The sequence below is a fragment of the Rhincodon typus genome, chromosome 25 (genome assembly GCF_021869965.1).
Source record: "Rhincodon typus isolate 14 chromosome 25, sRhiTyp1.1, whole genome shotgun sequence".
Taxonomy (NCBI): Eukaryota; Metazoa; Chordata; class Chondrichthyes; order Orectolobiformes; family Rhincodontidae; genus Rhincodon; species Rhincodon typus.
The window spans coordinates 23,513,163-23,531,747 of record NC_063356.1 but is presented as its reverse complement, the minus strand read 5'-3'; the positions used below and the strand labels follow the sequence as shown (position 1 = coordinate 23,531,747).

The 18,585-nt window shown below is 38.5% G+C and overlaps 1 protein-coding gene across 1 annotated transcript in view; it reads right to left on the bottom strand.

The window, feature by feature from the left end:
• Window positions 1-18,585, bottom strand: part of LOC109927189 (protein phosphatase 1 regulatory subunit 12B) — a 236,077-nt gene that overhangs the window by 60,437 nt on the left and 157,055 nt on the right. Inside the window, exons 14-16 of the mRNA XM_048611836.1 lie at window positions 16,200-16,383; window positions 13,290-13,411; window positions 11,281-11,351 (exon numbers count right to left, since the gene is read on the bottom strand). Of these exons, the coding sequence (XP_048467793.1) occupies window positions 11,281-11,351; window positions 13,290-13,411; window positions 16,200-16,383 (377 nt within the window). The remainder of the gene's footprint in view (window positions 1-11,280; window positions 11,352-13,289; window positions 13,412-16,199; window positions 16,384-18,585) is intronic.

Genomic DNA, 18,585 nt, shown 5'->3' with positions numbered 1-18,585 from the left:
GGAGGCGAAGGAATTGGGAATAGGGGATAGCATTTTTGCAGGAAGGTGGGTGGGAGGAGGAGTATTCTAGGTAGCTGTGGGAGTCGGTGGGCTTGAAATGAATATCGGTTTCTAGGTGGTTGCCCGATATGGAGACAGAGAGGTCCAGGAAGGGGAGAGAGGTGTTAGAGATGGTCCAGGTAAACTTAAGGTTGGGGTGGAAGGTGTTAGTGAAGTGTATGAACTGTTCGAGCTCCTCGTGGGAGCACGAGGCGGCGCCGATACAGTCATCAATGTAACGGAGGAAGAGGTGGGGTTTAGGGCCGGTGTAGGTACGGAAGAGGGATTGTTCCACGTAACCTACAAAGAGGCAGGCATAGCTTGGGCCCATGCGGGTACCCATGGCTACCCCCTTTGTCTGTAGGAAGTGGGAGGAATTGAAAGAGAAGTTGTTGAGTGTGAGGACGAGTTCGGCTAAGCGGATGAGTGAAAGGAATGCAGCATACAGGTAGTATCTCAAAAGTCAGTGTCAAGAAGCTCTTGGAAAAGTGGACATAAACAAATGGATAGACATATTAAGCTGTACAGAAAAGTTCAAATCAATGAAGCATATATTTTGTCATAAAGCCTCCATCTTGCTATATATGCCAATAACATATCTTTGCTTTAATGACAGGCATCCCTTTCTGCGCTTTCAAGATCAACAGAAATGCGCAATAACATAAGGAACATTGAAGAAAGTATTTTCTTGCTAATCCTGACACCAAGATACACAAGCAAATATTAAGCACAGGCGTCCAAACATTTGGTCAAAACTTTGGTTGAGTCGTCAAAAAGGACAGAGATCAAAAAGATAAATGGTTTAGTGCGGGAATTGCAGCGCTTAGGCCCAAGACTGTCATAGACACTAATGAAGGAGAGAAAAAACTGAGTTACACAAGAGGGCAGAATTGGAGTAACACAACACTTTCATAGAACTTTAGGACATGACTGGGGTTGGATAAAGCAAGATAATGGAGACATTCGAATGCAAAAAATGAAAGTTCCAGATTTTGGTATTACCAAGTCAAGAGACAACGTACATCAGCAAACACAGGGGTGATTAGTTACAGGGCCTTGGAGTAACAAGTTCAGAATCTTCCAAAACCACGCAGAAGAGTACAGATTCACATGCTATTAATTTTAATTGCTTACAAATATATTCCTGAAATATTAGCTTCTATTTGCAAATAACTACTTTTAAGAGGAAAAGAGAGGGGTACAAACATGGCTTTAGAAATATTCTTTGGTAGAAAACTTTAATTAGCTGGAAGTCTGAAAGGACTCCCAATTCTTTAAAACAAAGCACATGAATTTTGGCTAAGGTTCAACAAAAAATTCAATCGATTCAACTGGATACAGTGTTTATAGATCAATTTTTAAAATATTCATTCACAGGATGAGGGCGGCACTGGCTGGGCCAGCATTTATTGCCCATCCCTAAACTAGTGTCTTGCCTGATGAGTTATGTGTTGATTAATAATTCATCCAAATGTACCAAGAAAATTTCCAGTTGACCCCCGACTTCAGATAGACTAGCAGGAAGTATATTTGTACTAGCTCGATTGTTGCTCAGATGAAGAAAAAAACCAGCCACAACTTGCTATGCTGTAACAGCAGCTGTATAAGCATGTGACAGAGAACAGATTTGACTCCGAATTGTGATGCTTCCTGCCAACTCAATGTTAAAGGCCACATATGAAACAAACAGTTGAGCAGACTGTAGGAGGGCATTTCTACTTGTTTGATATACACCAACTGGTGGTTAACGTTTTTAAAGTTGAAAGGCAGGAAGAAAACCGGTGATGTAAATAAAGACATTTCTAACAATATACATTTCACATTAAATTGAATCAGCACAGCTGCATATAAATTTTGCTTAAAAGCTACTGAAACATGCAGAATGAGTACAACTGCCATAATTTCCAACTCTTTCAACTACATATTCTTGAATCTGACAGTAGTCTTGGTTTAAAATCAGAAATTTTTATTAAGCAAAAAGCAAGAGCTAGCTTTGTGCTCAATTCATTTAAAACAGCCTAAGAACACAATAACAAAGTCAATTCAAGGGATACAATAATTTTGGATCGAAACCCTATGCTACATACCCACTGAGGGAACTCATGACGCAATTAAAAATGAATAGTACATTATATAGATAACTGTAATCTATACTATTTTACATTAAATGCAGAACTCATTAGAAAACTGCAAAGTAGACATAGATAAAAGCAACCTTAGAATGGTTCACAAATAACATTTGACTTTCAGCAAAAACAAAGACAGATGGAAATCAAGAGGTATAACATTTAACATGAGTGAAGCTTAACATTTGAAAAATCAGAAGTGTTAATAAATTGGTGTTTCTGTATAATTTTGTGAAGAGACTTGGCTACATTATACAGACATTGTCCGACTAAAGGCACAGAGTTTTGCTGAATACTTGATGTCTTGACTTACTGACATTTGGTCAGATAATACTGAAGCAGATTATGGTGATTGGTGACAGAAGCTGGCAGATGTGGAAAACCACTGGGTGGCAGAACAATCGATGATACCACGACACGTTACTTTCTCACTTCTCAGAACTCTTAAAATACCTGGACTAAAACAATTCTAACCAACTTTATTGTGAAGGTCAGCAATAACTTGTTTGTGGCCCTGAATTCCTGCTTAATAGTCATGATTTTATTCTTGTAGACTTGTAAAAGAAAAAGATCACTCATGCTTGGCTAACCTTTGAAGCTTCTCAATGAAAATCTCAATTTGTGTCAATTTTGCAGCCACTTCCTCTATGCTTAATCCACGAGTATTTAAATAATCAACACAAGACATTGCATGTGCTGCAAGATTCAGGGTTAGGATTTGTTATTACTGCCTCCAGTTTTAAGATGATTCCAGCAGATTACTGCTGTCTAACAATGAAAAGGCGAAAACTAATTGTTTACACTTAAAACAATAAGCGATTGAATGGGTGATGTTATTTAGGTTAGAACAGAAGCAGAGGGATATAAAGAAAACCTTTAAGATCAGAGAAAGGGGGCAAATAGTACACTAAAGTAAATAAAGATAAATCTGCTCAATTTGTAAACTTACATTATGTTTTGCTTTAATGAGTTAAGGATGCTGAAGTAATAAATTATTTGATATATTAAAATAGCTTTATTATGCGAGGGGTTTCTTTACACTCCCCACCCCGGGACAAGTGGCAATACTCGAGCAGCAAACATTAAAGAACTTGTTCACAGATAACAATATTTACTTGCAATGCAATGATTCAAAAAAATAGCATCAAAACACTGTCAGCAAAAACTAAAAACCTAAACACAAGTCAAAACAAAAGCCTCTTTCAAGTCTGTTTCGTTTGTAAATTTAGTACTTCTAATCTAAAAGGAAACAAAAAAGGTTTTTTTAGAAATACCAATAAAGACAGTTAACAAATTTGATTAGTTATACAAATCTTATTTCTTCAACTGCAATTGAAAACTGATGGCTGTTAACAAATGATAAAGAGCACAGAAGGTTTTTTTTTGCAACAAAGCATAATCATGGAAGAATATTTTACAATTCCAGTGTTAAACCTATCCACAAGCCTTTCATGACCCATCCCCCACCCCGAGTGAGAACCGCAGACTCTCAGAAGCCTTGAATTCAGGAATTAATATATGTGGGCCTCAAATCACAATCAAAACAAAGTAAAAGTGAGTAAAAAGCATTACAGAAAACAGGGCTGTACAACATCTCTGCACATTGAATATTTCTCAGAAATATTGATGGAAAATCTAGAGCATTTCGATGTTGCACCTTGTGTGATTAAATTCTGTACTTCACTTTAGAAAAACATTGCGCTGTGCTGAACAGATAGAGTAAAGCAAGGTTGCGCTGTGACCATCAGCAACAGTACTGTACTCCAACATAATCTTGTGACCTGATGTATCTCCCACTCTTCCATTATCATCAAGTCAAGGGATCAACTCTGGTTTAGTGAGGAGTGCAAGAGGGCATGTTAGGAGATGCACGAAGTATACCTAACAGTGAGGTGTCAACCTTGTGCAGCTACAAAAGATTACCTGCATGCCAAATAGCATAAGCAGCGAGTGACAGAGCCAAGTAACCCCACAACTAATACAGCAGATCTCTATTCAGCATTCTTATCACATCCAGTTATGAATGGCGGTGGACAATTAAAGAATTCACTAGAGAAGGCATCTCCACAAACATTCCCATCCCTAATAATGGGGGAGCCCAAGAACATCAATGCAAAAGAAAAGGCCTATGATTTGCAACAAACTTCAGTCAAAAATGCCAATTTCCTCCAGAGGTCCCCAGCATCACTAATGCCAGTCTTCAACCCATGCAATTCACACCACATGACAGCAAGATATAGCTGAAGGTAATGTATTCTGCAAAGGCAGAGGGCTCTGATAACATTCCCACAATAGCACTGAAGACGTGCTCCAGAACCTTCAGCTTCCCTAACCGAGCTACTCTACTATATCGGAAACACTGGCACCTACACAATGTGGCACATTGCCCAAGTATGTTACATGCAATAACAAGCAGGACAAGTCCAAACTAGCAAATTATCTCCCCATTAGTTGACTCTTGATCAAGTGATGGAAGGTATGCAAGTCAATGCCATCAAGCAGCACTTGCTTAGCAATAACCTGCTCGCTGATGCTGAGTTTCAGTTCTGCAAAGGTCATTCAACTCCTGACCTCATTACAGTCTTAGTTCAACATGGACAAGAGAGTGGAATTCTGGAGGTCAGGTGAAAGTGGCCACGCTCGGCTTCAAAGCCACACTGGAGTATTCCATCAAAGAGTCAATGGGATTTAGAAGGAATACATTCCGCTAGTTGGAGTCATACCAGGCACAAAGGAAAATGGTTGTGGTCACTGCATTCATCTAGATCAAGTGAGATTGAAGCCAGCTCTGGTGGCTCAGAAGTAGAGACATCACCACTGCACCACCTCTTCAGAGTAGTGTTCTAGGCCTCACCATCTTCAGCTGCTTCATCAACGACTTTCTCTCCAAAGTAGGGAAGATCACTGATAATTGTGCTATGTTCTACAGCATACAATCCCTCAGATATTGAAGCAGTCCATGCCCAAATACAACATGATTTGGACTGGAAAGTGTCAGGCAATTACCAGCTTGAACAAGAGAGAATGTAACCATTACACCTTGACAGTCAATTGCATTACCATAGCTGAATATCCAATATCAACGTCCTGGGGCTACCACTGGCCAGAAATTGAACTGGAGTAGGCATATGAATATTGTGGGTACAACAGCAGGTCAGAGGCTAGGAATCCCGCAACAAGCAACCCATTTCCTGACACCACCAACCACCCCCCTCAGCCCCGCCAAGCCTCTCCATCATTTACAAGGCATCAAGTGTGGAATGTGATCAGAATACACCCTAATTGCCCAGATGACTGCAGCTTCAACAACACTCCAGAAGCTTGACACCACCCAGGATTTGTAACCCACTTGATTGGAACCACAATAACAATACTCACTTCCTCTACCACCGATGCTCAGTAGCAGCAGTGTGTGCTATCTACAGGATACACAAGAGAAATTCACCAAGGCTCCTTAGATAGCACATTCCAAACCCACTACCAGCACTACTGAAGGACAAAGCAGCGGATATACAGGAACACTGTCATCTTACAAGTTTCCCTCCATGGTACTCATCATGGTATTCAAAACAAAACATTTATTTCAGATTCATATCAATGAGGTGACTGTTTTGCAAAAATGATACTTTAAAATTATGCCTCTCTGCTCCTATGATGCTGCTTGGCCTGCTGTGTTCATCCAGCCCTGCACCTTGTTGTCTTTAAAATTATGCCACACTTTAACACAACTTCAAAACACTAATAAATTTGGCCAATTTTAATTTTCTATTATGGAAAACACGAAAGAGTCTAAGGAAGGTACCTGGCATGTTTGCAAATGCAAAATTTTGCAATTTTCAAATAAACTTACAAAATGATTTCTCCTTAAACTAAGCCACCAGTTGTTTCATTTCAGGTTTCAAACATATTTTGAAACCACTAGGGAGCAGCACTTGCCTTTTTTGTCAGAGGGAATTTCATCTTTCCCTTTGCTCAGTATATACATCAGCAGATGCCAGAATATTTTTTAACCCATAGGGTGCTTTACAGTTAACTTACAGCATGAGGCATAAGTAAAACCATGGGTAGACACTTATAGTCCCTTAAGTCTGCTTACCCATTCAACAAGATCATGGCTGAACTTTTACCTTAATATACTTTTCTACTGCACTCTTCATATCCGATAACTTCCTAAATGCCCAAGAATACATCAACCTCAAGTCCCTTGGGATAAAGGATGCTAACGGTTCACAACTCTAAGTGAAGGCATCCTTCTTCTTCTCAGTTCTAAAAGGCTGACTCTCACCCTAAGAATATGACACCTTGTTCTGGGCCTCCCAACCACAGGAAACAGCCTCTTGGAAGATATTTTATCAAACACCCTGAATTTTATGCCTTTCACCTACATCACCTCTATCTTCTAAATTCCAGAGGATATAGGCTTATTCTAATAAAACATTAACAACTTGAATAAAGTGAAGTTAAGAGGCACATTGCTCAATGGAAGGATTTGATGGCGACAGTGCTCAGTAGTAATATCATTGAATTCGTAATCCAAATGCCCACACTAGTGGTCCGTGGTCTTATGCTCAAATCTTATCACACCAGCTGTTGGAATTTAAATGTAATCAATAAAATCCGGAATTGAAAGTACAACACAGAAATTTTTTTTAAAATTTATTCGGATGAGGGTGTTGCTGGTTAGACAGCATTTATTGCCCATTCCTAATTGCCCAGAGGGCAGTTAAGAGTCGACCACATTGCTGTGGGTCTGGAGTCACATATAGGCCAGACCAGGTAAGGATGGCAGTTTCCTTCCCTAAAAGGACATTAGTGAACCAAAAGGGGTTTTCTGACAATCAACAATGGATTTGTAGTCATCGTTAGATTGTTAATTCTAGATATTTATTGAATTCAAATTCCACCATCTGCCGTGGTGGGATTCAAACCTGGGTCCCCAGAACATTATCTTGGTCTCTGGATTAACAGTCCAGCGATAATACCGCTAGGCCATCGCCTTCCCCCGAGGTGAGCATGGAACTATTGTCAATTGTTGGAAAAATCCACTGGGTTCACTAATGTTCATTAGGAGAGTAAATCTCCCATCCTTAACTTATCTAATTTACATGCAAGTCCAGATCCACAATAACTTAACACCCTTTAAAATAGCCTTTCAATCCACTTAGTTCAGGAGCAATTAGGGATGAGCAACACAGGCTGGTTTTTCCTGAGGGATCCCTATAACAAAATAACAAACCAAGTATTTTCATTTACTCAGAGAGGTGGATCGTAATTTCCTTATTTACTAAAAGTATACATATGAATAAAATCCAAGTTTCATAAATAAATTGATCTGTGCATATCACATAGGAAGTACGCAACACATCAGCTACTGTATCAAACAGGCTTTATAATGAGACAAGAAATGTATTCAATATTGAACTAATCTATGCTTTTTCGTTTTAACTAACAGTGCTGACTTTTAGTAAAAGGTTCTGCATGAATAAGCATTTAAATTCAACATTTTTAGTTCAAACCTCTTACAAAAGTGTATAACATCATTTATTTTAAGCATATTCAAGTAAATCCAACTAGTTTAGACTAGATTACACTTAAACAGTAAGTAAACAAAGCTTTTGAAATTATCTCAAAAAGTTCATAAAGTATCTGGTCCACTCTGACTTTAAGCAAAATGTTTCTGGTTATTTTAAAGACTCCTATAAACAACTTCCATGTGTTTTCATCCTCAGAATCTTCTTTTGATGTCCAGGTATGAAGGTAGTGCTAGATTAATGCAGTACACATTCTGGAATATTCCGCGATTGGTCAATATCAGAAAAAAGTCTGGATTTATTTTTAACTGGCTCAATTTGTAAGTTCCTAGCAAGTGCACATTAAATACTTAAATGTTATGACAGTTTCTGCCTCTACCACTGGTAGCGTGTTCCAGATTTTCACCACGTTCCGGTCGAAAAACATTTGCTCACATCTCCTGGTCGTTAATCCTTCCACTAAGTGGAAGTTCCTTCTGCCTACCCTATCTCAACCATGTCCCCTTCAGTCTCCTCTGCTCCAAGGAAAACAACCCCAGTATATCCAAGCTCTCTCCAGCACAGTCTTGAACAGTTCTGCTTTTGCTTTACTTATGAACATCAAATTTGAACCATTTAGTTGCAAATGTAACTGGAGACACTGCTCAGAAACAGGTCATTTGGTTAAAGTGGTCTCTGCTGGTCTTTTATATCAAAGAGCCCCTTCTTATTCCTAATTTCATCAGCATTTGTCACTCGTGCTTATCCACCTTTCCCTTAAATTTGTGTTAATTGCCTCAATAATACTATACAGGAGCACATATAGTTTTTCAATGCTTTGCTGAAGTAGTTTTTCCTGAACTCCCTGTTGGATTTATATTTTTGATGTCTACTTTATTATTTCACTACAATTAGAAACATTTTCTCTGCACTTACTCTATCAAAGACTTACATTATCCTAAAGACACTCCTCAGGATTCTCTTATCTAGGAAGAATGAGTCCCACCTTGTTCAATCTCTCTTGTTAAGTACATTCTCTGTTCTGGCACATTCAATAACATAAAATTTTGGATGAAGTGAGCTGCCAGCCATTCCAGCTGGTAGAACAGGAAATCCAATATGAAAATGCCTGTGATAAGTTGGTGTTCCAGAACTTTAACACTACATTACTGAAACTTGTGAAAGCTTGTCATATGACAATGATGCACACAACTGCTGAGAATGGGGGTCGGGGTGGGGTGGTGTAAATCTGACAAATCCAACGATAAGGTCTTTTGTGTTCACTGATAGAAGACAGTGATGCTTTCAGCTCACAGGCTCTGGATAATTCCCTCTCTTCTGCACTGGCATTTGCAGCTTTTAAAACTCCAGTTCAACTACAGGGCTGTTGTCAGGCATAATTTCCTTCGCTCAGTCTCAAATTATTTCCCTAATTGCTTCAGTAATAAATACAGTATTGCACAGCTCAGAATGTAGTACTTGATTTCAACTTTTCTGGTAGTTTGGTTTCAATTTTAGCCCCCAAAATGAAAAATGTGATCTTGTACAGGTCCCTTCTATTTCTGACATGCAACCTGCATCTTCTACAGTGAAGGAAGGGTAAAATACTTTGAACAAAGTATCTGCCATTTCCTCATTACCCGATAACTTCTCCTGTCTTATCTTCTCAGCATCCAATATTTAGTCACTCTTCTTTTTTTACATGCACCTGTAAAAGCTCTTGCAATCTGTCTTGCATCTCAGGTTAGTTTATTCCTTTCTTTTACCCCCTTTTATCAAATCTTTGGTGCCCTACACTCGTTTCTAAAACACCCAAGTCCTCAAACTTATTACTATTCTTTGCAATACTAAGTCGCGTCTTTTAATCCAATACTTTCCTTAATTTTCTTAGAAAACAAGGGATGCATTATTCTTGTTAAATTATTATTTTTATTGGAATGCATTATGATGAACATTTTGAATTGTTTCCTTCAATATTTCCTACTGATTATTTACTATCATAATACCTCATAGTTCTTCCCTCATACCTACATAAATTGTTTTAAAATTGCCTGCAATTAGACCATGTAACTTTCAAACTTAACACTAAATTTAACTGCATTAGGATTATGAAGCAACTTTTATTAGGGCAATACTAATTAATTCAATCTCATTGCACACTGTTCTAAAAACAGCTTTAAAACAATCCAAATAACTGAATTGGTAACAAAAACATTCTACAAATGCATTTCTATACAACATTTGCCAATTTGATTGGTGCAACTATTTCTGAAGATTAAAACACCCCACACCTTTTAGGTATTTTCTAATCAACCTGTTCAGCGATGCTTTTACACTCCTCCAGGACTTAAACCTGGGACATCAGGCCCACTGCACCACAACAGCCCTCCAACTCCTTTCATTATGCCTTTGTTGCAAACCCTAATCATGTATTGTTTAATGCTTGTCCCAACGATATAACTACTGTTAGGAACCTACCAGCAACTCGCACTGGTATATTCTAACCCCTGCTATTGTTAATCGCTCCCATATTGATTTTCTGAGCCAAAATTCTTTCTCACTATCATCCTATTTAGCAGGGTTATCCATATCCTTCTATATTCTGGGCTTCCCTGGAATGTTGTGTACCCTTGAATACTTGTCAATCTTGACCATCTTGCAAGCATGTGTCTCCTTAACTGTCACTAGTTTTAAACTATTTGTCTCTATTCGTACCACTAGTTCCTCTAGCCTATTCTGAATGTCCTGTGCATTTAGATAAAATTACTTCATTTTTTAAATTACTATTTGCTGCATGTATGTTACTCTCTGATACACTATTGTTCTTAAGTTCCGAGCCTTTCAATGTTTTATTAGATTTTCATAATTGAATCAAAATTAAAATATCCTCAATCCGTAGTTGTCCTATAGATTATAGAAATAAGATATCTTTACATTTAATGTGACCACATTGAAGGAACAATGAAATTAAATGTCTTTGTTCTTAACTATTCGGTTAATCACATGCATTTTTCTTTCTGACTCAACACTCAATACAAGTCAGCATTTGTTCAATGTGGTAATACTTACTTTTTGCTATTAACCTGAAGTACTGAAGTAGCAAAACAAATAGGTATTATTAATTCCTGAGGATATGGTTAGGGAGCTGAATGCTACTTTTTAAATAAAGGAAATTTCTTGGACCTGTGATGCTTCAGTTTAATTTTCAGCAATATAATAACGAATAGAGGCCTAAGGCTGATTTCCCAGAAATGCATTTATCTGGATAAATAAAAGTGGCACTGGGGCCTCTCTCTTAGTCCATGTGTTCAATTTACAGATAGTACTTGGTTGCATAACAATGTTCCACTGCAGTAGTTATCAAAAAACTACTGAATAACGCTTACGCCCTGCCCCTCATTTTTAAGCTCATAAGGGTGCCAGGGTATTTACCTACAGCAACAATATTACACAAATTCAGTTTGATCTTGACAAATTGGCCAGTCTATTATACTTGGGTGTCTCTGTAGTACTGTTTCTAGTGTTAACTGAGGATAAATAAAGATAAAATCATCCAGATTTAATAAAATGAAAAATATATTATTTTTAATCGCAAACCTGCTTACAGGAGAAACATCTCCAACCTCAAGCTTACCCAGATGCCTTTCTCCTCTTCTTTTCCATCATTTTCATCACCCTAATGAAAAGCAAAATTGCACTAAGAAACAAACTTAATTTATATTTCAACACAGATTAGAAAGAGTACTCATGGCAATTTTATGACAAAGATGTGACAGAATTTTCCAGGCAAATAATAAGAGATAAATAATTTTTTGAACAATGCAGATATATTAACATATTATACAATATACAATAATATTCAATTAAACATGACCCATTTCTCCAATTTTACCTAAAAAGTATTTTAATTTATACATTATTGCAATTTGCAGTGTAAACAAGTTAGGCTCAAAACTCTAATATGGTAATACTGATTTAAAGTATATTCAGTTATATTTTCTATTCATTTCATGTTTAAATTAAATTTTCAACTTATTGAAATTGATCAACAGAAGATCCATTGCGAGCTGGAAGGCACACCACAATCGCCGATTCTTAGTGTGACTGTCATCTTTCACTAAACACACAACAGATCCAACCACAGATTGAAGTAATACTTGCTATCAAACAAGAAACTGAAAGACAAATAAAACTATCCAAATTCTATAGGATATTTTCAGAAAGGAGTATATTAAAGGTGCTTAAAATTAAGGAAGGTTAAGACACAGTTTTCTATCAGTTTGGACACAATACTAAATGTGGAGATTCTGAACGGAGGCCAGGAGAAAGTGCCTTATCTAAAAGAAAAAACAGAGAATTCTGGAGAAATTCTACAGGTCTGGCAAGATCTGTGGAAAGAGAAACAGAGTTAAGTATTCAAGTCTGATATGACCTGCTGAGTTTCTCCAGCATTTTATTTCAGATCTTCAACATTCACAGTATTTTGCTTTCATGTGACAGCTTCATACAAAGCCAGCATTTGTATGGAAAGAAAGCTGAAGTGTTGAAGGTTGGTGGATAGATGAATGAAGGAAGAGAGATTGAAGGGAATGTGGGAACAAGGTGAGTTAACGTGATCAGAATTAACAGGAAGGTTAAGATTGGTACATAGTACTGCTAATTTCAATTTTTAAATGTGTAGTTGCACCTTAACAGCAATGTTTACAGTGTCAGGTTCAACTCAAGATCCAAAATAGTGTTCTCGAGTATTTAAATTTCACATCAACAGTTTTAATTTAAAGACGTTCAGAAAATAAGTGCTCAGCAATCAATCTAAGTTTGCATTTATGTTTTTTAAGGCTCAATTGGGAGATTGAGCTTATGGTGAGAAAAGTTATTTATAGCAGTAGTAGAGATTTTCACCATTTTCTATCTATTTGCATTATTTGATCAGTACACCTAATTTAATATAATGTGTGTTCAGTGGGAATGAGATTTAGATTTGAAAAATATATTTCAGTTAGAGTTGTTATAACCAACAGATATCCACACTCGATGTCGTAGGTGATATGAACCCTTGTAAAGAACAGTACAGCACCTGTGAGTATATCAGTTCTCCTTCACATTTTATATTTTATATTATTTTATATTAATTGTTTTATATAATAAAGCTATTTCTAATTTTCCTTCATCATTAGCACATGAAATGCAAAGTTCATCTTCTTATATTTCAATCGAATGAACAAGGAGGGTTGAAACAATTTGTTTAATCTTGCATTCCTTTTCCACTTTAAAAAATACTGATGATCAGTAAAATTAGCATCTCTCCCAAATGTACCAAAACTTAATTAAATTGTAAACTGTCACACCTAGAAGCAGCATCCATCAAAAGGCATAGACAATCAGATTGCAGAAGTATCACCAAGTTTTTGAGAGTTTTTTTTTATTTTTCAGTAAATGTCTCAAACCGATTTCTATAATACTGCTCAGTTTTGAATAGAAAAGTCTCAGGATAAATGATAACTCCTCTTTCACGAGTCTCATTTCAGACATCACATTTTAACCAATTGAAGATGCTGATTCCTCAGAGCAAGCATCGTTCTGACATAATAGGGCATCGGTAAGAAATACTAACATCTTGAGTCCAGTATGATACTCCAGTAGACCGTCTCTTCTCCCTCGGCCTTCGTCTTTCTCTTATTGACAGTTGCCTATCATTAACATCTTTGTCACCTTCAACTGCTTTTCCAGAGGCACCTTTTTGGAACAAATAATCACAAAACTGAGCTATTTAAAAATATCTCCTTTCATTATTAACCATTTCTAATAATACAGACACCACCATGAGGAAAGGGAGTGATTTGCGTGAGTATAAGAAATGTCGAAGTGGTGCAAGAGAAAATTAGGGCAAAAAGAAATGGGAGGAAGGAGAGATAGAAGGGGAAGCAAAGAAGCATGATAAAAAGAGGAGACAAGTAGGGACAGGGTCAGGGGACTGAAAAGGGTTGATGATGCAAGGAAAGTTTGTCTTATTAGGGAATTGGTTGAACAAAAGAAAACTTTACATTTTCACCAATTATGATTTATCTCCAATGTTTTGATTTTGGCTCCTCATTCTGAATTTCATGTCTTCAACTGCTGTTTTAGAGGAATGAAAAAGTCGTCTTTTTGCCTTTTAGCTGTTTTGTGCACTGGAAGAAGTTGCAGTTTACCAATTACTTGGTGTCTTATGTTCTTTTGTGGGATTTTACTGAGACCTCATGGTTCTTTAAATAATTTTTCTTGAATATTGGATTTTGAGTTTATAGGACTGGCTTTACACAGGCTGCATTTATTGAAAGTATCTTACCTAGTCTCTTTGATATGCCAATTGCTTTTATGATAATATCTAATTTGACTTATTCTGCTTTTCTTCACTTCTTAAGAATGCTACTTAAAAAACAACTGGATGTTACAAAGATAGTAGGAACTGCAGATGCTGGAGAATCTGAGACAACAAGGTGCAGGGCTGGATGAACACAGCAGGCCAAGCAGTATCATAGGAGCAGAAAGGCTGACGTTTCGGGCCTAGACCCTTCATGAGAAAAGGGGGAGGGGAAGGGGGTTCTGAAATAAATAGGGAGAGAGTGGGAGGCGGACAGAAGATGGACAGAGGGGAGGATAGATGGAGAGGAAACAAACAGGTCGAAGAGGCGGGGATGGAGCCAGTAAAGGTGAGTGTAGGTGGGGAGTTAGGGAGGGGATAGGTCAGTCCAGGGAGGACGGACAGGTCAAGGGGGCGGGATGAGGTTAGTCGGTAGGAGTTGGGGGTGCGGCTTGAGGTGGGGGGAGGGGATAGGTGGGAGGAAGAACAGGTTAGGCAGGAGGGGACGAGCTGGACTGGTTTTGGGATGCGGTAGGGGGAGGGGAGATTTTGAAACTTGTGAAATCCACATTGATATCATTGGGCTGCAGGGTTCCCAAGCGGAATATGAGTTGCTGTTCCTGCAACCTTCGGGTGGCATCGTTGTGGCACTGCAGGAGGACCAGGATGGACATGTTGTCTGAGGAATGGGAGGGGGAGTTGAAATGGTTCGCGACTGGGAGGTGCAGTTTTTATTGCGAACCAAGCGTAGGTGTTCTGCAAAGTGGTCCCCGAGTCTCCGCTTGGTTTCCCCGATGTAGAGGAAGCCACACTGGGTACAGCGGATGCAGTATACCACATTGGCAGATGTGCAGGTGAACATCTGCTTGATGTGGAAAGTCTTCTTGGGGCCTGGGATGGGGGTGAGGGAGGAGGTATGGGGGCAGGTGTAGCACTTCCTGCGGTTGCAGGGAAAAGTGCCGGGTGTGGTGGGGCTGGAGGGGAGTGTGGAGCGGACAAGGGAGTCACGGAGAGAGTGGTCCCTCCGGAAAGCAGATAAGGGTGGGGAGGGAAAGATGTCTTTGGTGGTGGGGTCGGATTGCAGATGGCGGAAGTGTCGGAGGATGATGCGTTGGATCCAGAGGTTGGTGGGGTGGTACGTGAGGACGAGCGGGATTCTTTTTTGGTTCTTATTGCGTGGACGGGGTGTGAGCGATGAGTTGCGGGAGATGTGGGAGACACGGTTGAGGGCGTTCTCAACCACTGAGGGGGGGGGGAAGTTACGGTCCTTGAAAAACGAGGACCACTGAGATGTACGGGAGTGGAATGCCTCATCCTGGGAGCAGATGCGGTGGAGGCGAAGGAATTGGGAATAGGGGATAGCATTTTTGCAGGAAAGTGGGTGGGAGGAGGAGTATTCTAGGTAGCTGTGGGAGTCGGTGGGCTTGAAATGAATATCGGTTTCTAGGTGGTTGCCCGATATGGAGACAGAGAGGTCCAGGAAGGGGAGAGAGGTATTAGAGATGGTCCAGGTAAACTTAAGGTTGGGGTGGAAAGTGTTACAAATTTTTCTTTACATGTTATTAACCCAACAAAGCAGAACTTCCTTTGGATGGCTAAGAACACTCTAGCAGCATTTGGGTATTAAAAATGCAGAGTGTTTACATTGTAAAATGGACATTGCTTATAACTTCAAGCAATTTATTAAGCTAAGATAAGAACAAAGAAAATATCAAAAATAATCAGTTTATCAAAAATAGCTGAATTCAGTACATCCATTGTTTCATCACTGGTTATATTTTAAAAATTTTAATCTTCAACTACAGTACGCTTTTTCCTAGAATATTTCTAATGCATATTACAAACTCATTGGGCACTTTTGTTCCCCTGCAATTTAGCATGGAAGTCACAAAACATCCATAGCAATGCCATTATTCGTTGTAAACATATCTTATTTTAATCACTTCCTCAGTGATGAGTCACGTCTTCATTACCAATGCCCCAAGGATTATAATTTTGTCTATCCTCTTTCTACCTCTTTTATCCACCTTTAAGAAAATAATTTTTACCAAGTTTTGGTCACACGGCCATACACCACCTTTTGGGGCACAATGCCACATTTTATGATGTTTAAAGCAGAAAATATAACTTCTTACTGAACGAAACAAATATAATCGATTACTGAGCAAATTTAAAGATTACCATTGTTCTCCATTTCCTTGGTAAAAATCTTTGAGTGTGAGCTGTAAGATGTTTGATCTATAACTCCATTCACTCTGTTTGGTTGGATTCCTGAATACTGGAAGCTGCCTGATGTGGAAGGCGATGCGAGAGGTCCAAGTGGGCTATCTGGCTGTGACGTATATCGTGATTGCCAATCCCCAGACTGGTTACAAAGGAACAACAATGCTAAAAATTATGAACGCTTCTAAGGGAAAAAAGAACACATTTCCTTGGATATATATAAATGCAATTTTATCTAAGGGTAGTCTTCACAGCCTCACCACCGAATACAAACAGATCCATTTGAATAAAACTGGGTTAGAGCTTTCACTTTGGATGTAAACACCAACCTTGGCACCAAATTTTGCTTAAAATTGCTCAAATTTCAGGACTTTTTTTGAACCACTGCTCAAACATATTTCTATATTGCTGAATGTAAAATTGACAAATAGGGTACGACCCAAGGGAAGATTAGTTTTTGTAAACTATGCAGATTTGAAGTTGGGATTTTTTTTCTAAGAAATGATACATCCAGTAACACTGAAATTGGGAATATTAATTTTTAGAAGACTGTGCTGATAATTTTGGAATGCCATGTCCATTATTTTGGAATGTTGTGCACTGTCTCAGATGCAGGGCTCAATTTGTCACACTGTCAAAATGGGCACAGAATTTTCAGAAGTGACAGTTGGGTGTGGATTGTCCTAAAACCTGCTTATGAAGTGGAAGCTCTTAGTAAAATCCTTCCAGTTTTCTAACTGCAGAGAATCTACCATGCAGGGAAAAGTCTCAAGAACTGAAAGTCAACAAATCCTCCAGACCTGATGTGTAGCATCCCAGGATACTAAAACAAAGTAGTTACAGAGATAGTGGATGCACTGGTAGTAATCTTGCAAGAATCCTTAAGATTGAAGAAAAGTTCCAAACAATTAGAAAACCGTCAATATGAGACTGTTGTTCAAAAAGGGAAGGAGACCAAAAAAGAAAGGAAGCAATAGGGGTTCTGTGCATGCAAGCTATTAAAAATGACACGGTGGGTTCAGCAAGTGTTAATCAAGTAACATGAGATTCCTAAATAGAGACAGAATACAAAAAGCAAGGACATTATGGCAAAACTTTGTAAAACCCTGATGCAATTTCAATTGGAGTTCAATTCTGGAACCATAATTTAGGAAGGTCATGACGGCTTCAGGAAGTACAGAAAAGATGTGCAAGAATGATTCCAGAGATGAGAGACTCGAGTTATATAGACAGTTTGACAGCCTGGAACTGTCCTCCTTAGAAAAGACTGAGGGGAGGTTTATTTAAGGTTTAGAATAATTGGAGATAGTCAAACGAAGTATATAGGGAGAAACTATTCATTCTGGCAGATAGGATGAGAACCAGATGATAAAGATTTCAAGTGAATAGCAAAAGAACCAAAAGCAACATGGGGAAAAATTTTAATTGAGTGAATGGTTAGGATCCGGAATGCATGACAGAGTGAGATATAGTCAGATTCAATTGTGGATTTCAAAAAGAGAATCGGATTCTCAGTTGAAGACAATAACATTGCAAGGCAATTGGAAAAGGAAAGGGGAGTGAACTAGCTGAGTTGCTCTTGTCGTGAACCAGAAAATGGGAAAAAATATGAGAACAGTCCAAGCTCTAACAGTTGAACACAAATCTAAAGAAACATTTAAGCCACTGTCATATTTGTATGTGCAAGATTTATCTATCTGCAAAACTGGAAGAAAACAAACAAAGATTGAATAAAGAGAAAGCATGGACACAATAGGGAAAGGTGATCGCAATTGGATGCAAAAGTAGCTTGACAGTAGGAGACAGAGGGTGATGGTGACGGTTGTTTTTCCAGACTGGGGGACTGCGACGAGCAGTATTCCGCAGGCATCAGTGCTGGGTCAACTGGTTTGTCATTTATATACATGATTTTTGAGAATTTAAGAGGAATAGTTAGCAAGTTTGCAGATGACACCAAAATTGGTGGTATTGTCAACAGTGAAGAAAGTTATCTAAGATTATAAAGGGATCTTGATAAATTGGGGCAATGGGCTGAGGAGTGGCAGATGGAGTTTAATTAGGATAAATGCATGACATTACATTTTGGTAAAGTGAACAAGGGTTAATGGTAGGGTCCTGAGTAGTATTGTTGAACAGAAAGACCTAGGGGTTTAGGTACATAGTTCTTTGAAAGTTGCATCACAAATAGTCAGAGTGGTTAAGGTGGTGTTTAGTATGCTTGCCTTTATTGCTCAGTATTGAGCATCGAGTATAGGAGTTGGAATGTCATGTTGAGGTTGTACAGGATGTGGGTGAGACCACTTCTGGAGTACTGTATACAGTTCTGGTCACCCTGTTATAGGAA